This window comes from Colletotrichum truncatum (genome assembly GCF_014235925.2).
Source record: "Colletotrichum truncatum strain CMES1059 chromosome Unknown Contig_0001, whole genome shotgun sequence".
Classification (NCBI taxonomy): Eukaryota; Fungi; Ascomycota; class Sordariomycetes; order Glomerellales; family Glomerellaceae; genus Colletotrichum; species Colletotrichum truncatum.
Window position 1 is genome coordinate 4368161 of NW_027222398.1, and position 21058 is coordinate 4389218.

General features: G+C 48.9%; 6 protein-coding genes across 6 annotated transcripts; 2 read left to right on the plus strand and 4 right to left on the minus strand.

The window, feature by feature from the left end:
• Positions 1-447: 447 nt before the first annotated feature.
• CTRU02_201202 (uncharacterized protein) lies at positions 448-1034 on the plus strand (the record flags this gene model as incomplete). Its single annotated transcript, XM_036726229.2, has 2 exons — positions 448-568; positions 625-1034. 2 exons carry the CDS (start codon positions 448-450, stop codon positions 1032-1034), a joined length of 531 nt encoding a protein of 176 aa, XP_036581911.2.
• A 5136-nt stretch (positions 1035-6170) lies between these two features.
• On the minus strand, positions 6171-6512 carry CTRU02_201203 (uncharacterized protein; the record flags this gene model as incomplete). Its single annotated transcript, XM_036726230.1, has 1 exon — positions 6171-6512. One exon carries the CDS (start codon positions 6510-6512, stop codon positions 6171-6173), a length of 342 nt encoding a protein of 113 aa, XP_036581912.1.
• A 1998-nt stretch (positions 6513-8510) lies between these two features.
• On the minus strand, positions 8511-9568 carry CTRU02_201204 (uncharacterized protein; the record flags this gene model as incomplete). Its single annotated transcript, XM_036726231.1, has 5 exons — positions 8511-8835; positions 8891-9072; positions 9131-9201; positions 9275-9311; positions 9368-9568. The coding sequence occupies 5 exons, from the start codon at positions 9566-9568 to the stop codon at positions 8511-8513; spliced, it is 816 nt and encodes a 271-aa protein (XP_036581913.1).
• A 4865-nt stretch (positions 9569-14433) lies between these two features.
• CTRU02_201205 (transmembrane alpha-helix domain-containing protein) lies at positions 14434-15649 on the plus strand (the record flags this gene model as incomplete). The annotated part of the gene is made up of 3 exons (XM_070203812.1): positions 14434-14752; positions 14805-15010; positions 15080-15649. 3 exons carry the CDS (start codon positions 14434-14436, stop codon positions 15647-15649), a joined length of 1095 nt encoding a protein of 364 aa, XP_070062394.1.
• A 797-nt stretch (positions 15650-16446) lies between these two features.
• Positions 16447-18617, minus strand: CTRU02_201206 (trichothecene efflux pump; the record flags this gene model as incomplete). Its single annotated transcript, XM_036726233.1, has 3 exons — positions 16447-17731; positions 17996-18393; positions 18450-18617. 3 exons carry the CDS (start codon positions 18615-18617, stop codon positions 16447-16449), a joined length of 1851 nt encoding a protein of 616 aa, XP_036581915.1.
• A 1034-nt stretch (positions 18618-19651) lies between these two features.
• On the minus strand, positions 19652-20194 carry CTRU02_201207 (uncharacterized protein; the record flags this gene model as incomplete). The annotated part of the gene is made up of 2 exons (XM_036726234.1): positions 19652-20042; positions 20097-20194. 2 exons carry the CDS (start codon positions 20192-20194, stop codon positions 19652-19654), a joined length of 489 nt encoding a protein of 162 aa, XP_036581916.1.
• Positions 20195-21058: the final 864 nt, after the last annotated feature.

Below are 21058 nucleotides of genomic sequence, written 5' to 3' on the forward strand. Positions count from 1 at the left end.
AATAGATAGCATAGTGGGAGCTTGGGGACAGCTGGTCCTGATCCAACAACAGGGCGAAGTGGGGCGTCGCGGTTTATCGTAGATGCTTCGGCTGTCTGCCAAACCCCGCTTTCCGGGCATAGCTGCTAGCATAAGAGCGGCTTCATAACCGTGTAGGAATCAATCAATCAATCAATCAATGAGCCCCTGCGGGGTCGTCGTCAGTGGTCTGTTAACTGTCGGGTCGTAACATCAGCTCCCCTCTTAAAGGTCTTGTCCTCGAGACCTGAGTATAAGTAGGTCGTTGGTCCCAGGTTGGGGATCCACAAATTTGCTTCCTTTGTTTTTCATGATGCTGACACCATGTCAGGTCGCGTTCGAAAGACAAAGTCGCACTTGACTGTAATAAAAGATCGTGAGAGAGCTGCGCTTATTGAATACGTGGAGTCCCGATCGATTGCTAGCGACATGCCTTGCACTCGTTGTTTCCGTGCAAAGGTCCCGTGTCGTTTTAGCGAGAAGTCTACACGCTGTAGGACTTGCATCGAGGCGAAGAAACCTTGTGACGGCGTCCTCGTGGCGTCTACTCGTAAGTCGTGTTTTTGTGTTTTCGCTGTTCTGGGGGTTGCTAATGTTTGCTTCTAGTTCAGAAGTTGAACTCTCAGCAAAAGGAGTGGGATGAGAAAGAAGAGAAAGCGGGTGAGGAGCTATTCGCGCTTCATCAAGAGTTTGCTCGTTTGCAAGTTCAAATGGCGGATGCTGCAGGTCGTCTGAAACGGATTCGGACGGTCCGTAAGATGGTTCGGGAGCGGCAGACCGAAGTTTTTGAGCGTGGTATGCAGGAGGTTGACAGGGAGGATGGCGTCCTGGCGGACGACGAAGTCCTACCTGCCTTGGATGCTCACGAGAGGTTCGTCGTTAGTGACCTCCAGGCAGTGGGTCTCGGGAATGATCCTCCTTGGTCCCTTTTTGGTTTTGGTGACGAGTTTGTGGGTTTGGGTCTTCTGGTGGATGGCGCGGGTGCGGGGAGTGTTGGAGGTTCCTCGGCTACTTAGGGCTAGGTGTTCCTAGGCGAAGAAACGTTTTGTTGCCCTGGGGTTTCTTGGTTGGTCGAAACTTGGGTTAAGGGTTTCTGACGCGAGGGTTGTGTGTTGGTCTTTGCATGACTTTAGCATGCTGTCGTGTTTCCCATTGCGTCCAGTATTCTTGAAGTTCCTCTTGTGCGTGTTCCAAGTTTGATGCAGGTTCCTATGTGTTTTCTTCGTGTCCGTAGTTTTTCCACTTGATTAGGTATTGTATTTCTGTGTCATCGTGCTGATCGATGTGATCGAGGATCCTTTCGACCTCGTAGTCCTGTTCCGGGTCGACTTCGATGTAGTCTATAGTTCGTGATCCTTTTGGTGCTGGCTCGAGAAGTGAAATATGAAAAACTGGATGACACTTCATAGTGTCTGGTAGTGCGAGTTTGAAGTTGACGTTGGATACCTTCTTCGTGATTTCGAAGGGTCCAAGTTTCTTGAAGTCCAACTTATCGCTTGGTCGTTTTGTTTTGATGTTCCGGCGGAGAAGGTATGCGCTATCCCCCTCCTTCAGAGTTGGTCCCTCAACTCTTGTCTTGTCAGCGTATTTGCGCATGCGTTCGCGCACAAATTCAAGGTCTCTGGGAAGATCTCGTTAGATTTCCTTGAGTTTGTTGATATCTGCCACAGCTTTCAGAGCTGTTGGGCCTTGTCGGGGTTGTCCATAGGCTGTCGGGTTGAATCCGTAGTTCAAGTAGAATGGTGATTCTTTTGTACTTTCTCCTACTGCGCTGTTGTAAGCGAACTGGGCCATAGGTAGCAGTTGGACCCAGTTGTTTTGCTGATAGTTGACGTAGCAGCGTAGGTAGGTTTCCATGATCTGATTGATTCGTTCTGTCTGGCTATCGGTTTGCGGATGGAAAGCGGTGGACATCTTGTGGTCAGATCCTAGCTGCGAGATCAGGGATCTCCAAAACTTGGAAGTGAACAGCTTGTCTCTGTCGGATACGATTTCCTTCGGCATTCCGTGTTGGCTTACGATCACCTGCAGAAACTTGTAGGCGAGGTCTTCTGCAGTGCTTGACTCCATGTACGGAATGAAGTATGAGTACTTTGTGAGTCTGTCGACGATGACGAGGACACTGTCGTAGTGGACGTTGGTCATCGGTTCTCGGGACTTAGGTAACTTAGTGACGAAGTCCAGCGAGATGGATTCCCATGCGGTTTGCGGCACTGGGAGCGGCTGTATCTTTCCATAAGGCTGATGTCGGCTGGGTTTGCTTTTTGCGCAAACCTCACAGTCCTTAATCGCTAAAGATACTTCTTGTCGTGTAGCCGTTTTGTCGTAGTGTTGACGGATGCGTTTCCACGTTTTGGTTACGCCTTGGTGACCATGTGCGGGTGCGGAGTGTATCTCCCTAATGGCTTCAGGAGACATCCTTCCAGTCGTGCTGGTACTGTCTCTTCTGGCCATCATTAAGAGTCTGGCTGCTGGCACAAGGTCTCCGTTTTTGTCTGTTTTGAGGATAACTCGGGTTTCCTCAGGTACCTGGACCTCATGGTCCGGTCTTCGGCTGAGGGCGTCGGCCCTGCCGTTCTCCTTGCCCTTTCGGTAGATGATTCTGAAATTGAATTCTGACAAGAATTCGGACCATCGAATTTGTCGTTTGTTGAGATCTTTCGATGTGGTGAAGTGTGCGAGATTCTTGTGGTCGGTGTATACTTTGACCTCGTACTTGGTTCCTGAGAGTTGCGGTCTCCATTCTTTGAATGCCTCGATAATTGCCATAAGTTCCTTGTCGTGTATCTGGTAGTTGAGTTCTGGGCCGTGTAACTTGCGTGAGAAGAAGGCGCAAGGGTGTAGTCGTCCTTCGTCGTCTCGTTGGCCTAGTTGTCCTCCTATAGCGTAGTCTGAGGAGTCGGTCTCGACTTCGAATGGTTTCTCAGGGTTTGGTATAACAAGTATTGGTTCCGATGTGACTTGTTGTTTGATCTCGTTGAAGGCTTTTTTCTGTTCTTCTTCCCATTGCCAGGGGATGTCTTTCCTCGAAAGTCTCGTGAGGGGGTCGTTTTTGTCTGAGTATCCTTCCAGAAATCGTCGGTAGTAGTTCACAAATCCAATGAAGGATTGTGCGTCCTTAACGTTCTGTGGTGTAGGCCAGTCTCGTACTGCTGCGATTTTGTCTTTGGACATTTTGAGGATTCCTGGGGCTATCGTAAAACCTAGGAATTCGACTTCTTTGGCGTGAAACTTGCTCTTCTCGGGTTCCACTAGGAGTTTGGCGTCTTGCAGTTTCCGCAGTACTTGGTGTACGTGTTTTTTGTGGTCTTCCAGAGTCTTGGAGAAGATTAGGATGTCGTCGAGGTAAACTACGACGAACACATCTAGAAATTCTCGTAAGACGTGGTTGATCATCGTCTGGAATGTCGCGGGTGCGTTGGTGAGTCCGAAGGGCATCACAAGGTACTCGTAATGTCCTCGGCGTGTTCGAAACGCTGTCTTCCATTCTTCACCTGATTTCATCCGGATCAGGTTATAAGCTCCTTTTAGGTCGAGTGCTGTAAACCACTGTGCTCCGTGCAACAGGTCTCGTAGTTCGGAGATGAGCGGTAGTGGGTAGCAGTTCTTGATCGTAATGTCGTTGAGTTTCCGGTAGTCGACGCAGAGTCGTAGTTTGCCGTTCTTTTTTGGTACGAACAGGATTGGGTATCCTGCTGGTGATGTAGAGGGTCTGATGTATCCCTTCTGTAGATTTTCTTTGAGGTAAGCGTCGAGTGCTTCCCTTTCTTTCTGGTTAAGTCCGTAGATTGCTTCTAGCTTTGGCTCCTTCCCTTCCTTAAGGGGTATCTCGTGGTCGTAGTTGCTGTGTTCCGGGAGTCCGGTCTCGAGTTCTTCGGCGAATAGCTTCTGGTATTGCCGGTATTCTTCTGGGATAGACAGAAGTCGGTCTTCCTTGCCGATGTCTGTTGCTGATAACGTCCTGGCGTTTGCATCCTTTATCCGTAGGTATGCTAGAAATCTCTTCGCTTCAGGAGTCTTGAGAGGTTCGTTTGAGGCACCGTTCCGTGGTTGCTTCTCAGTGACTGAATCCTGGTCCCAATGGAGTTGGCCTGTTCTCCAATCTATCCGTGGGTTACTGTCGTATAACCATGGTCTTCCAAGGATGACATCGTACTTGTCTCCTATCTCCGTAATATCGAAGTTGAGTCGCTCATTCTGGCCATGGATCTGCATTGGGAGTTGCGCTGTCTCCATAACAATGCGTCCTCCGCCGTACTGGACTTGTTCTCCTTCAACGGTGCTGAGTTCGTAGCAGTCTTCGGCTGCTTTTCTTTTCCAGGTTATCTTTCTTTCATTCACCGTTCTTGGTGATATGAAGTTTCCTTGGGCTCCGCTGTCGATCATGGCGGTAGCTGTTCTTCCGTTGAGCTGTATTTGGACTTGTACATGCTCGTGTCGTTGTGTCGTGGGCGTCGTTGCGCTACATAGGGACCTTGTCTGGACTGCCTGTCGTTGTCCCTTGTCTTCGGTAGGCGAGTCTAGTTTTTTGACTGCTCGTCCGTTCCTTGTTCGTCGTTTTCTTGCTGTTTCTTCCATGCTTCGTCTTTCTTGATATAGTGGACTCGGCACTGGTCTCGGTAGCAGTGATACCACTGTATTTCTTCGTCAGAGTCCTCTCCAGAGCTGGTGTCGTTGACTGAAGCGACTTCAAAGGCGACTTCCAGTTGGGCATGTTGGCGGGCAACATCGCGAGGTGTTTCCGAGTCGTTGGGGGTGTTCTTGGTCGTTTCTGATTCGACCTGTTCTTCCAGTTCTTGGTTGATCTGGCGGATCCGTGCGGGATCTCCTTGTGCATGTTGTCGTCGTTCGATGTGTGCGTCCAGCGCACCGAGTTGTCGTTGCTACATAGGGTTTTGTGAGTCCTGTTGAATCCGCTGCAGGTGGGCTTGTCGTCCTGCGTAGAGGAGGCTCAGCCTTCGCTGATTGTCTTGTTCTAATTCCTCGTTGTCGTTCATACTGTCGAGCCGTTCGATTGTCTTGCGCTCGATTTTGCTGTTGCTTCTATATCCCGCAGCGAGGGTCCGTTTAGGTACGTTGGTAGTGTCGTAACCAGATCGTTCTTAAGGTTTCTAGGGGTACCATCCTGCGTGTTCCTTACTGCTAGAGTGGATATGGCAGTTGTCATCGAAGCAGGTGGTCTAATTAAGTTGTTCATGAGGGATCGTCTTCGTGGCGATACTCGCTTGTCGTTTCTCTGGTACCGGTTGGAAGCGTTCCTTCTTGGGTGACCTGCATTCGTATGCTAGGTGTCCAATCTTCTAGCAGTTATAGCACTGTCTGTCTTTCTTCCAACTATCGTTCTTTTTGTCGTTTCTCTGTGTAGCACTAAGGTCCATTGGTCCACTGTGGTGACCATAGGCAGTACTTTGTCGGGGGTTGTTCCAGTTGTTGCGGGGTCTATTGTCGTTTCGCTGGTTGTTGAACTGGTGCTGAGGCTGCCACTGGTACTTGCGTCCTGAGTTGGGGTTTTGTCGTTTTTCGCCTCTTTCCTTTCGTCGTTCGAAAAGCCGGTTGTCGATTTTGATGGCGAGTTCGGCGTACTGGAGAAAGTCGTCAGGTCGATCAATCTTGATGATCTCGTCCTTGACTTCGTCCTTTAGTCCTTGATAGAACATGAAGATCTTGGTTTCCTCGGTGAGGTCGAGTTGAACGCTGAGTTGTTGGAAATTAGCGGAGTAGTCTTTGGCGGACTTAGTCTGCTTAAGTTGTGCCAGATCTCGTTCGGCTTGTCGCTTTTCGTCGGGGTCTTGGAAGAGTGACCTAAGCGCATCCTCGAATCCTTTAAAATTAGCGTAGATGTCGCGGGTCTCGGTAGTGCACTCGTCGAGGGTCTCGCATTTGAGGTATTCTTCCTGGATTGGTTCAAACCACTTGAGGGCCTTTCCTCGGAGGTAGGTGGCTGCGTGTACTACTTTTTCGGTTTCGTTAGTGAAATCTCCATAGTGAAAGTTCTAGTAATTTTTGACCTGAATCAGGAATCCTTTAAGGGTCCCGGGGGTTCCGTCGTAGGTGACAGGCGCACTGAGCTTGAGCTTTTGTCGTCCTCCGTGGACGGGCGTGGTGACGATGTTAGCGGCGGCCCGGAGGGTGGTGATTTCCCCCTGGAGTTCCTAGATCTTCCGGAGGTTGGCGTCCCCCTTGATGTCTTCTTCCAGCTTCTTGTAGGCCTGTCCAGCGTGCTGGAGTTGCTCGTTGAGGTTTTCCATTGCTTGTCGGTTTTCGTTGACGATTTTCTGCATGTCTTTTGTCTCGGCTTCTTGTTTCTGGATTATGCGTCGGAGCTTATCGTAGCTTTCCTTGGTGAAAGAGCCATCTCCATCGGAGTCGTACTTGAGGTCCGGCATGTCGAAGTCCTCAGTGTTGGCGGGCTCCTGCGCGAGGCTCTGAGGCTGGTTGCGCGAAGAGGATGAGGATCCTGGAGTGGGTGATTTGGCAGAAGCGCGAGAAGACATCTTGTCTATACTGTTTAGTAGTTCTCAAAAGGTGACTTACTGAACAGGAGCAATCAAAGTGTTACGGCCAGCTAACTGACAGTGGGTTTGTGTTAACAGTAAGCCAGGGATTGAGAGTAGTAACAGTCGTTCCGTGGTCCTGGTCGAATAGATCGTAGATCTTCAAAGGTCTTGGTGATCAGTCAAGGCCTCAACAAGAGTCGTAGAGTAGTCGTCACTTAGGTATAGCTGAAAGTACCGGTTAGGGTAATCACAAAGTTGATTGCTGAAGAACTAGGAAAGGTAGGACTCGAGAGGACTCGAGTCCCAACTATATACAAGTCTGGTTCCATGCTGAACACTTCCTGATCCTGGGGGACCGACACCCAGGACGTCGGTCCATCGCCATGGACCGCCCTTGGTTGATTGATTGATTGATTTATTCCTACTCGGTTATGAAGCCGCTCTTATGCCAGCAGCTATGCCCGGAAAGCGGGGTTTGGCAGGTAGCCGAAGCGTCGACAATGAACAGCGACGCCCCACTTCGCCCTGATGTTGCATCAGGGCCAGCTATCCCCAAGCTCCCCACTATGTTCTCTATTCTGTGTGTTTGTGCCCTCTGTTGAAGAAGTGTGTTGCTCTCCTGTCTGCTTTCTCGCTTTTGTGTTGCTCTCTAGAATGCTTGTTTTGCGTCCTCCTGCTTCGGTTCAGTTGGTGCTGGTAGCACCGTATCTGGTTCTTTGTACCTACAGTCTCCCCCCAGCGCTCAGCTTTGTCTCTTTGTTTTGTCCGTATCCTCCCGGACTTGTATATGCCGTTTTCTCAGTTGCATCTGTAAATTCTTTGTTGCCTCCTGCCGGGTTCCTATGTGGCCTCTTGTTTCTTGCCTGTTGACCACTATTGCCCTCCACCACATTGGCCCAAGGGTCTTCCACGAAGCACAATGCTCCACTGACTCCGACATGTTCGATTACTGGGTATGAGAGCTCCCGCACAGATTCCGCAGACATTGTCGCGCGTTGAAGGGACACCAATCCTTCTTCGCAAAAGGGGCGACAGGGGACCAGTCTGTCTGTGGTCTGTAGTATTGTGTGGCATCGATCGTAGCATGCCTAATGCCTGGTGCTTTCTCCGTGCGGAAGGTGATACTGTTCTGTCGGACTCATCTTCGTCGTTGTGGGACGTTGCAAACTTTGTCGGGGGTGACAGGTGACCCAAAACCTGTCGGCGGCTGTTGTGTTGAAGTTGATTGTTTGGGCGCAGTCTTAGTGCTTCGTGTAGCGGCTTGTGGCTCGCCTGTGGTGGTGGTAACAGTGTTGTCTATTGATATGTCGTATTTTGCGGCTTGCTCTCAAGTTTTTCATTGTAGTCGGGGCGTGCTCTGCGGCCATCTTGGGCCCCTTTGGGACGTAGAATCAAGGCCGAGGATGGCATTGCATCGAAGGGGGCTCTGTGGCCGCGAGCACGCGTATTTGGGGCCGTTTTTGCTCCGATTTTCAAAAATTTCGTTCTCGCTGTTGTTGATGTTTTTTCTGGACCGCCCTTGGCACCGTCGGTCCTGTCCCAGGACCGCTTATCGTCCGTCGGTCCTGCTTATCGTCACGTGACCTGTATCCTAGTTCTTCCGTTCCGTGGGGGTTGTTACGACGTAACGGCTGACGGCCGTCCCTATAACCGCTGAGCCCCTGCGGGGTCGTCGTCAGTGGTCTGTTAACTGTCGGGTCGTAACACTTTTCTTAAGGGAAATTTTAAAATATTATTCTAAGCTTAAAGAATTTTTTACTAAGTATAAGAATATATAAATCTACTATATCTTACTTAAAAATTCTAATCATATTAGTTAAATATCTCTACCTATTTTATATATTAAGATATAGGCTAGGTAAATTAGTATTATAAATGTTAAACCTTGAATTTATAATACTTATTATTAATAATACTAGTATATAGCTACTTAAGTATTATAATTAAGTCTTAATCTATTTAATATATATTTATTCTCTTTAATAAGTAAAGTATTTAGTTTAATATAGAATTTCGAAAAACGGCGTTTTTGGTGTAAATGGGGTGCCCAAATGTGGGGGGTGCCCAGAAGTGGGTGTGGGACGTTACCCAGTACATTCTCATGATCCCTGCAATCACAACGACGGTGCCAAGACTGAAGAGGATAATCAGAACAATCCGCTGCAAAGTAGGCAGTCGAAGCCTGTAGAACGTCGGCATAGGCAAGATGTAGACGATGAAATCAGTTACCACAGTGGTAAGTGTTTGTCCTGCCAATGGGGGCCATTCGCTCATGCAGTTGCGGTCCTTGGCTAACAGCTCCCAGTAGTGCCAAATAGGTCTATTTAAAATTAGTACACTTTCATAGTCCGTAAAAATGTGTACAATTCACCTACATGCATTGTGTCCATAGCACGATAAGAAAAATCCACATGAGAGAAAAAACAACAACAATTGTCGCCCAGGTGAGCCGTCGAAACCAAGACCCCAGCGGAGCTATCCTCAAGTAACTTGAAAGGATCGAGAGCTTTGAGAGGCCTGAAGCGAAAAGAAACAGGGTCTGGCCTGCAATGGAAACCTGCATCTCGTTTGTAAGCGTTCCGTGACATTTATACCTGCCAGACCTGATGCCCTACCTCGCGGCCCTGCTTTCGCTGGAGAGGAGTCAAGTCCCAGACGTGTAGATTCCATCCATACAGTTGTGTTGCTGCTCAAAAAGAAGTAATTAGCCGTCATAATCCTTTCCGCTATCTAGAAACATCCATGGGGGACAGTCTTACCGAGAATAACACATATTGTGACGGATGTGCAGAAAATCTGTCACGGACTTCTATTAGCGGTGGTCCATCTTGTTTTGAACAACAAAGACTCACAGCAGCCCCAATCATAAGCCAGTCGTCCCACCAACTCTTATGTATGACACCGAACCTAACATATAATCGCAGCCCTAAGCAGCTTAGAGCGATGCTCAGCGAGATAATTTCGATAATCATAAGGGCTGGCCCCCGTTCTTCTGGGTCAACATAATTTGGTGCTGGCCATGACAAAATGACCGTGACTGGCGGTAACCTCATGATATTGAATTGTGAGATTTTGATTGAGACCTGTGTGATAAGTAATGAATGCTTAAGACGTTACGAAAGTTCCCATCATTTCCTAAGGGCACGGAATGGCAATGAAGACGGAAAATAGGAAACCATGATGACAAAAGGAACAATCTCCCGTGACCGGCTTGACTTATAGTTATAAAGGAGAAAGCTCCAAGACCCTTCGGAGTCAGAAATTCTGCGAGACTTGATGCTTAGTGTTGAGCTCCAAGACGCTACATGCTGCTAGCGTCCGACCCCAATGGACATCACAATCGATTCTATTCCGCCTTGCCATGTTTGACACTTCATGAGCGGAGACCCAACAGCCTCTTTATCCACCATATTTAATCATCATAACGCGACGCCGAACAAAGATAAAGGAAAAGTGAAACCGTTAGGCTGTTGGGTTCCACTTCGTGTTCAATAAAAGCGACTTCAAATAGGAGCTTGTCTCTCTTGGGTCAAAGATATTCGGTGCTAATTCAACTGTAGACTACGCTAGTGGACGCTGCCGCCAAATCCTGCGCCATCCCCCTGACGGCTGTTTACTTGCCGATGAAAGCACAGGCCTGTGTTTAAATTTTCACTCTCACTTTTTGTTAGGGCCCTTTCATGTTGAAGGTGCCCATACCGTGATGCCAGAGCTTTGAAGCTCAAACGTTCTGCAGCAGGGCGGCGAGAGCAGCATGATCAAATCCCGCCGAGAGATGAAAATGCTAGCATTTCCTTCCATGATGTGTTGAAAAGCTCCTAGCGTATCGCCAGTAGAAGATGTTGAAGTGATCAACGTTTTAGACTGCAAGCCTAGAAGACAGTCTAAATCGCAAGTGTCATGTGTCATGTCGCGCGCCGGTCTCGGTGATCGCCCGGAATGTTCTCCGCGACACCGCACTCAGCCTGCCTAGAACCCGCTCACTGATCGGCACTTGTTTTTTCTGCTAGGGTCAATGATTAGTGTCGAACTGGTGTTGACAAGGCGATGATTTAGTGCCCCAGTATCAAGCTCCGGTCTTCCGAAACGCTACGGTCCGAGGTCGCTAAAGAGCCGAAATATGGAGATCAGGAGGAACAATGTCATGAAGAATACAACCATCCAAGACAGACCAATTTTGAAGTATAGATTACGAGAGAACCAAAAGTTTTGTTTCGTAAAGTCTGACGCTTTTGGATAAGGAAGAGCGGAACTGAAGCGCCAAGATCAGGATCGTTTGGATAAGTGTCTCCTATTCTTTGCAAGGTTTTCCATCTCTTGCATTTTGCCGCATATTGCGTCACAAATATGTGTGCGGCTTGAAGAGGTTTAGTCCGCCATGAAAGAAAGCGGCACTTGACCGTTTAAAAGGTCGAGACTTCTGCATTTCGGTATGTAGCCGAGCTTGGAAATGAAAAACTTACCGGCAGTCGACTAAACCAAACTCTTTTCGCGTCATCAAGGACTGGTTATAAGCCCTTGAGCATTGATAAGTGTGGCGTGTGAAATAGGCGGTAAGGAATAGCTACTATCAACGTTAGGGCTGAAGTACCGACAAGCTATGCTTCGACGACAGGGTTACGGCAGGCTGCCTACTCGAAGGCTGCTTCAGCGAGGTCAAACGAGACTGACCAATTGGGGCAGTGGTAATCAGGATGGTGAGCAAAACCCTATAGATCCCCTAGATTGATTGTTGACATCCTCAATTCTACTGTCTGCCTGGTGATCTCTCTGCGAGCAGCGCTTCAGCAGGTCTGCTTCAGCTTCCTTCCCTGCAAATGCCGCCGGGTGCGTTCTTGATGTTTCCCACTAGACAGTTATTGCTCCTAATGAAAGGAGATAATTTGAAGCATAGATATTTCCGGGAATGTTTCCCAGCTAAAACAGCAATATCAGAAGAGTATTTGAATGAGTGTCGGAAACTTAATATATGACGCCATAGCCAGTCCCATTGAGAATTCAAAACCACGAGACATTCAAGATGTGGCCTATGCTCCGGTTGTGGACACTATGTGGAACAGATCGGATGATATCGATACAGCCTGGTAGCTGCCAAGGTTTCAGAAGAGTGGTTTAACTACCTAGATTCTGGTGAGAGTAACCGCTTGGTCGGCATGGACGGAGTTCCAACTGAATGGTATCACGACAGGGACGAGGTGTCAGCTACCCTAGAGGCTGGATATGGGAAGCGACTGGTCATCATCTTCCAGTTCGGACTTAAAATTGAACTCATTTCGAGTGCAGTACAAACACGCGATGTCGGCTGCACACCACCCAGTCAACCTGTTGTTTAATGGGTGCCGGGAGGATTGCCATGATATGATAGCTATCTTCCAGAAAGAAGACGTGGCAAAGAAGGGTATCAAACCAGACCAAAAACTTTTGGCAGAAATCCTATTGGTATGCTGCCAAGGTTGATTGACAAGCCTAGACCTGCTGACCTGGCCATTGCTGACCAGGAAGGATTTATCCGTGATCAACTTTTTCAAGCAATCAAATACGTGCTTGGATGACAATAGGAGAATTAGGGTAACTGGTCCATTAGGACTGAAGCTCAAAAGTAGTGATCCTAAGAGGGTAATTCATGGATCTTGCGGGCTCCAAGCTCAGTGTGATCTAGGCGCTTTGAGTGCATTCTTTCGGCTCTCAGGCTGTTAGTTGTCTCCCGACCTGTGCAGCTCCATCATTATTAATACACAAACCCTTGACGTCAGCAACCAACTGACCACCCACGCAGCTAATGTACCAGGGGAACATAGAAAATCATTTGAAACCAGTGCATGAAAATCCTGGCCTGATTTACTCATGTACTGGGCGTATTTCTAGCCAATGGCTTCCTGCCATGCTCTATTCCGCCGCACCCTAGCATCACGCTGTGAGAAGATGCAAGGATTCGGCATACTTTCCGAATACAGAGTACAATGAGTGAAAGTAGGAAATAAAATGAACCTCGCCTTGCTTACCCTTGCCTAGGCATCTGACGAAGCAAACGCTCGAGAATGCTCTTTCAAATCTTCAAATATCCATCTTATCTCCACTTCCTTACTCTCTGTGTGACGGGGGATTTCTTCGAGAGGAAATGCTCAGATAGGTGAACTTCAGCCTAGCAAATATTTGTGTATATACATGATCCAGGGTGCTCAGAAATCGCAGCTTAGCAATCAAACGATATCACACTTGGCAGATCATTAGAAAACTGGTTTGTGAACGGGTTTGCCATCTCATCATTCTGTTTCATTGCTTTTCTTGCTTTCTTTCAAAACAAAGAGCAAAAAACCAGCAGTGATTGCACTCTACTTACTCAAATCTAGACCCTTTTTTTTCTTCTCTTTTTTTTTTTTTTTTTCTCCAACCGAAAAGGTAGATCCTTAAAATCGGAACATGAAAAAAAGAGTCTCTCTTTCCATCTTCCTGCTCATCACAACAAGCGAGGAGGAGGGTTGATCGGACAGAAAAGTCCGAGCAGACCCATGAGCACTCACACTCACAACTGGGGTAGAGGCGCTGGGCAGCCGCAAAGCCCCTAACCGACCGCTATTACGAGGGCAACTAATCAGATGGATTGCCCCTTGCTTTCCGACTGCAGGTGGCAGCCCCCAAAGCGTGACAGGGCTGAGGTGCTAGTGCTTACTACATTTCGAACACTTCATTACCACCCCCACTAACAAGGTGACATCTCGCTAGGCACTACCTTGTAGTGCACCCGCTTCAGAACTTTTAGTGGCGGCTATTTTCTCTGTCTTTTTTTTTTTTTTTTTTTTTTTCTTTTTTTCCTTTTATGCTTCGGTTTCCTCCTTTATTCAGTTTGAAGTTTTCATACCTATCACCACGACTTTCAAACGTAGAGCAAACGAGGAGTAAAACAATTTAAATTATTCGTCGCGCAGGCATCACGTTGGTTATCTGGATGGTCAATTACCTGCACTTGTCCACGACTATCATGGGCATCCCGCCAATCTTTACTTCTTAAAGCTCAGGTTAAGGGATGAATCCGCCAAGCATATATGCCGGCAAAGGTGTGGGCCGAAGGATTCCGCGAAATATGCATCCAAGTCTCGGAGCCTGATTTGTATAGCTATAGCAGCATGGCAGCCTCGACATGCGGGTGGTTTTGCCCTTTTTTCAACAGTCGGCAAATTCAAGTCAAACTGATTGATAGACTCAGAAATCAAGGAAAGGCATCAACTTGTGAGGAGTTAAATGCGGGATCTCCCTTTATCCTAAGAAAACTTTCTTGGTGCTACGCCGCCTGCCACATCGCGAGACATCGAAAGGCTGATATGCCCGCTGCTCCTTGCCACCGACTGGTCTCAAATATATCTATGCAGAATCAGCGTGGTATCTTACCCGTTGTCAACCAATAATTAGGCTTCCCACAACTCCCAAGCGACCTCACTTGGCGATGATCCTTCGAAGTACCACGGGAGGCGTTAAGAGGCGGAATGACCAACAGCCACTCACAGCCCGTGCCTGTGTAGTTAAGCTGTGCGTCTTCCTCCACATCCGAGCCCATGCCGAGATTCTCCAGCCAACGGTAGCGCAGCCGTTCCCAGTCCCTGCTGCATGGCTGAATATCCTTTAAATTGGTGTCAGGACTTTGCTCTAGGGCCCTTGTCTTATTTTCCCTATTCTCGCCCTTTTTGATCTCTTCGCATCCTTTCACATTCCATATTTCTTCACTCTTGTCTGACCTTTCCGATTTATGTTGTTCATTTCTTGAGCCCATCAGCCCACAGAGTTCGTGGCAATTTTTGGTCTCGACAGCCGGCTGGGCTCACCTACAACTCGACGACCTAAGCCATTGCTGAAGCAATCGTAACCTCTAACGATATCTCACTAAGGATCAATATTAGTTGAAGCAGTCTGCACAATTGCAAAGATGGTTGCGGCAAAGCTGGACCCGAACGCGTGGTACCAAATCTCCGAAACCCGAGTAGTCAACGTCTCGGAGAAAATCGATCCCAACCTCCAAAACACAAATCAGGGCCTCCGAGTCTTCCCCCTAGCACCACAAGCATGGCAATTCCAACCTGTAGGCGATGTTGATGGACGTTACCTTATCAGACTGAACATATCTGGTGTGAGGGACCAGCTTTCAGTGTGCTGGCGCGCAAACGAAATCAACCTGAGTGGTACGATTGGTTGCATGCGGACGACAGAATCAGATGAATCGCAGCAATGGGACATCAGCGAATGGGGTAAGCTCTAGGAGAAGTACCTTGCCTTCATATGTGATCATGTTGCTGATTTGTTTAGGCGATGGCTCATACAAGTTCGCCAATGTTAAGAACGGCTCCAGATATGTTCTTGATGTCCACCCGGGCTCCAACCTCTTCATGTCCAGCGATATTGAAGGTACTGAGGGGGTATCAGCCAAGCAGCTCGCCCAGCATTGGGTTATGACAAGCGAGCGTCCAGTTAATGATAAAACCTATTCAACTATCTACAGTACACCAGTAAGTTAATTTGTCGTCTATTACCAAAAGAAAAGTGAAGCTGACAGTTTGAAGCCTACATCAACCACGGCATCAACTAGTGCTACTGAGACTGTCACCGATACTGCTGCAACAGGAACAGCCGCCACCGCTGCCACCGCCGCTACAGGAAGTAACAGTTCTGGCGCAACCTCAAACCCGACATCAGGCTCGACGCCAGACAACTCCTCATCATCAGGAGGACTTACAGCAGGAGGTGCCGCTGGAATCGGAGTTGGAGTTTCCCTTGCTGTTGTCGCACTCATTGGTGCCGCCGTTTTCTTCTGGTGGCGTCGCAAGAAAGCCAACAAGGGCACGCCTCTGTCTCAAACCAGCCACGAGGAAATGGGCAAAGGCGGTCATGCCCCCGGAAACCTCAGCCCCGGCACGATTAACGCGTCTACCGTTCCATCCGTGACGTCACCTAACACACCTCACAACGACTACTACGCACAGGAAGCAAAAGTACTTGGTCACATGCAGCCTCATGCGCACGCTGCTGAAGCAGGCCATAATCCGGTTTATGAAGCTCCTACGGACACTCGTTATGAACTAGACACCGGCCTCCACGGATATGGAGGCAACGCCCCAGCTCAGTTGGATGATAACACAAGGCGTTGAGAGTTGTTGAAACTTGGACAGTGTCGTTGGTGTAATGTGGGAATGAAGCGAGTATGGAATATAGTTTGTCAACATGAGCATTCAAATCATTCTGGTCTGTATACCCTTCAATGCCAGTCAGTCGTGGAGACTTGATGGCCGACCAGAAGATACTTGTGCGTGGCGTTTAGAGGGTTGATAATGGGCTTACAAAACTTTGCTGTGGTGAAGACCAGCTTTAGTGTATATAAATCTATATCTTTCAATTCCTTGAAAACTAGAAGTCATGTCTTTTTTTTTCCTTTTCTTCCCAGGAAACTTTGCGCTTAGTAATTAAGGATGGGCCAGTGGGTGTGATCTTGTTGAGTAGCGTTGAAAACTTCGTGGTTGAATACTGTTCCAAACAACAACAATCATGATAACATCCGGGATAATCACTGCATACTACCTATGTGCTTAAGGCCATGATTAGGAAACCCATTTTTCTTTAGCAAATCCTTGTTGGTCCTTTTGTATTATCATAAACTTTAATACACGGCAACTTGTTCTGCCTAACCCCAGAACAACCACACAACCTCCCCCACAACCTTAAACTGGCTCCACAAGTTCATTATTACTACGTGCACGTCGTACATTTTTGAGGGCCAATGAAGCAGGGAAGAACCTATTATTCAGTGGGTAGTTCTGAGCTGCTGCAGAATTGTATTCCTGGCTTCCATCTAGTCCTCCTAATTACCATTTTGCACTACAAAACCAAAGTATAGACACCAACAAGAATTCAAGTAAAATTGCGTCCGAGGAGCAGGCTGTGCTGCTACTTATCTCTTCCCGACAGGCTCCACATGGATCGTCCTGACAGTCTCAAACTCTATGCCCCGGCTCTGCTCCAGGTTTGTCATCCTTTTACCGCGTCTTTGCTCGATCTGATCCTGGCCCATGACAGACTGGATGTGGTTCGTCATGTAAGCAGAGGGGTCTTCGACGAACAAGGAGCAGAGCAACGCTACAACACTAAAGGGAATCGTCACATAGAACACAATTTTGAAGGCGTGACCGGCTGCAGCCCGTACTGCTTGTCGAAGGGCCTCTTGGATTTCAGGAGTAATCCCTGGGACGTTGACCAATGCTCGGGGGTTGCCCAGGTTGTACTCGATAGCTGCTGGAATGATGAGGCCGAGGTCCGAGGGATTGAGACCGTTGCTAATGGCAGCAGCGGCAAAATCCTTGCTAAGGAACTCGCGGAATTTCTCTTGGAAAATGGTGTTGAAAACAGCGTTGCCAACTGCACCTCCACCTGATCTGAACGTACCCAGCAAGCCCATGGCTACGCCCAAGTTAGAATGGGGAACGTGGAGACTTGCGATAGCATAGGATAGAATGGTAACCCAGACGAACATGGGTACCCCGATTGCTGGTACGAAAGCGTAGGCGAGCTTCTTATTAGGGTAGACTGTCGCCGCGCTCGCTCCGATGAAGATTGCTTGCAGCGCCATGCCGATGACAAGCTGCCACTTGATATATCCCACTTTGTGAGCTATAAGAGGGGCGAGAACCCCAGTGAAACCAATCATTAGTGTGTTTGGGAGTGATAGCACTCCGATCTCGATGCCATCCGTGGTGAACATGTATAGAGATCCTTGGGGCAGTAGCGCAGACATGGCATGGAAGTTCATCCCTGAAACAAAGAGAACGACCAGCAATACTGAGTACTGGCGGAACATGGTAAACAGCTTCAAAGGGAACATAGGCCGGGGTGCTATCTTGAAGTCGTAGGCAAACCCACAAGCCAAGGTTACGACGCCGACGACAATGGGCGCAATGGCACCCGCACTATCCCATGGGTACGCGGGTGTGCCACCCCATGTCAAGCCGACGAGGGCCGTAGCCAAGCCGGAAGTGAAGAGGCCTAGACCTACCCAGTCGACATCGCGGAGTTGCTGCGAGCGGGTTTTGTCGAAGTCACCCCGAGGCCGGGCGGTTGGATAGTAAGAGAAGAAGGTGCCGATCAGGCCGACAAACTCGATGATGATGCCCAGGTTGAAGATCCATCGCCACGATGCATACTTGAACAGAGCATTGCCGAGCAACACGGAGAGTATGCCCCTGCGTGATTCACAAAATAAGTCAGCGTCAGTCAACCAAGGACTCTCGTCGACTAGAACAACTGCCGCTAGTCTCGTGCGGGGGTCCTCCAAGTCTTGACAAAGGAGGGTTGCAACATTCGGTCGGCACGTCGCCTATTTAGATCGGCCTCCAAATCTGTGCGCCGAGGTTCTCCCAAAAAGCAAAACAGAGTTTCTGACTCAGGGAAATGTTCGAACTATGCGACGCGGGAGACGGGAGCCATAGTCAGATGTTCCAACTCACCAGGGAACCGCGATGCCAGACTCCAATATGCCCAGACCAAGGGATCGCCACTTGTTTGGGAGCATCTCGGGAACGCCGGCGTACGAGACGAAGACGAAGCCGGTTCCGAGACCGATTAGAGTCTCGGCAGCGATGAGCGTTGAAATATTCTTTGCTGCGGCCGCAACAATGCAGCCGACCGCAACAGTGAACTGCCCCCAAAGGACAAGTATCCGGCGGCCAAAAACGTCGCTGAGAGGCCCTGCAAGGGAAAAAGAGCATGCCGTCGATAATGACCAAGACCCTACTACCCAAGCTAGAGATTCTTGTCCACCTAGCTCGTTGGTGACCTGGACCACGATCGATGCGACTGCGAGGAAGGCGAGGCCGACAGGGGGGCCAAAGGACAAAGCCATAGACTACTATAGGTCAGGAATCATGTGTCTTTTTCACCAGAAAACCCCGGGATTCATACAAAGATTGCTATCCATGTTTTGATACTGACCCGTGCCTCGGCTGGATTGTCTTCCAAAGCTGCGCGATGGGGATCCTCTTCGAACTCGATGACGGCCTGGGCCTCCTGGGCCATTCGAATCTTCATCTCCCGGTCGCGACCCATATTGGAGGACTCGTTGTAAGACATGTTGAGTACACGTAGCTGTCGCGCTTGAGAAATACAGCAGAATACTCTAAAGATGTTTTGCACTTCGCAAACTCATCTTTGAGGCCACAGACGTGGCTCGGGCTTCCTGTTATACTCTTGGAACGATGCAGATGGGTGATCCGAGCTCTTGTTCCGTGATTGGCGTCTAAAGTTTGTCCAAGGGCACTGATACTTTGCACATTGTGCCGCGTGATTGGCGGCACTGTCGAGATGGGCGCAGCAGGATTGGTGTCCGTCTCGACACAACTTAGCCAGGATCAAGCTGCCATTTAGTATAGCTACGACGTCGTTGTTGGAGAAAATTGATCGGCAGATACAAAGTCTACAAAACCACGACTGTTACATGCAAACTCTCTTGCTACAAGATTTGCTGTCGCGGATTGCAGCTGCGTTGCAGATTGGTTCGTTTCTCAGGGTTTTGTTAGCGGGATTGTAGTTTGGTCGCATGGCACATCAAGGATATGGATGGCTGATGCTACAGTGACATTTATTGTCCCTACACTAGCAAAGGGAGTACCTACTGCCCGCAGAGTCAGAGCAAGGCAATATGCCGCATTACATGGGATATCGGAGTGCTATCCACCGCTAGTTCAACCCTGCAAGAGGAACAACTTGCTGCGCTAATGACGGTAAGTTGCATTGGAATCTAGCTACATGGTTAACAGAACCTGGTGAGCCATTGCTATACAGTAATTGAAGGACAAAAGCGAGAGATTGAATGCCTAAATCCTACCCTCGTGTTCTCACTGGACAATCATCACAGCACCCAGAAGTTGAAAAGAAATGACCAGATTAGCGATGATTGATGTACAAACTGTTTTTGTAATTACTTCATACTAGCGCTGTGTCAAACAGCGTACGATAATTATTATCAAAGTACAAGATACCGAGGACCATATGCCTCTAGAAACATATGAATGTTGACACCAGCAACTATCAGTTCAGTTCCTCCGATCCATCTAGCTCCGAATCTCCAAAACGCAGGTGCAAGTATAAAATTGGTAATACAGCACTCAGGCACTGAAAGCGACTGCAACCGATCTGGGCGCGGCGGGCTTCGGAGGCACTGGCGCAGCTGCAGGGACGGCAGGTGCGGCAGGCTTAGGCGCGGGAGCGGCAGCTGGGATTGTCCCGGGTACAGCGGCCCCAGGAACGGGAGCGGCCCCGGCGGCGGGGACGGGTTCGGGGGCGGCGTCCGGCACGGGCTTCTTGCCCTTCTTCTTGCCCTTCTTCTTCTTCTTCTTCTTCTTTTTCTTGCCTTCAGCTTCTACTGAGCCGTCGTCGACGACCGCGTCCTCTTCGACGGACTCTTCCCACTCCTCGACATCCTCCTCAGGTTGGGGATTGGGAGCCAGTGAAGGAGGGGGGACTTGGCGGCTGGTGACGCCAGAAACAGCCATATCACTATTTTTATTAGTTAGCTTGCAATCCTAGTTTGTAAGAAGCGATGGTTCCCACGTGATAGGGGTGTCTTCATCTTTGGGGACAGAGACAGGGAGTGCCTCGATGCTGACCGCCAGGGCCGACAGGGCGAGGACGATATTAAGGAGCTTCATATTAAGAAGTTTGAAGCACAAGTGGATTATGAGATATTAAAGACTCAGTAGGCAAAAGCGTTGAAGAAGTGAAATGTGTTGGATGATGAGAAAAAGAATTGGACTAGAGCGGGATTACGACCATGACTTTATAGATTTCTTTCATGCATAGAAACTCGCCCGACTCCACGAAGATACATGCCGTTTGCTGTCAAAATATGCCGTCAACAAACGGTGACGTGAACTCTTGTCATCTCAAGTATACCATGAAAGGTTTTCGGGGCTCCCCAATTTCGCAACTTTCGATCCAAGGAGAGCAACCGAGAGCCGAAGTGCTCCGTGTGAAAGGGTTTGTGTTCGTGTTCGAACCCAAACGCACGGCGAATATCACGAACATTTGGCCCCGGCTTCTCCTTCGGGGACCTTCTGAGTTGGGAAAGTCTCTTCGAAGGCCCTCAGCTCAGGTGTTTGACCCCAAGCGTGGCATTTTACCGGTCGCGAGTGTGATTGGTGCTATGGCCCTTGGTAGTAGATCTGATTAATTCCCAACACGGACATACCTTGGGTAAATGATCGTTCGTCCAGTCTCGTAGGCCAAATATCATTGTATTGTAGAGTTCTTGACTCGGTACCGTTGTTTGAACCGCCTTTCCGCGCAATAGCGAGAAGCTTTACATGGTCTGAACTTCGACTGTCCCGTGTGACGAGTACGAACGCCATACGGAAAAGCTTTGTGGTCTAGATCAGCGATGGCACTCCTCATTTTTAAGAATGACGTCGTATGCCGTAGCTGCAACCCATTATTTCCATGCAGTTTTCCGTGTCTTCTCTTGCATGGTGCTTGAGACGCGCACAGCCTCCCGTACGGCGATTCCTGGTGGCTCT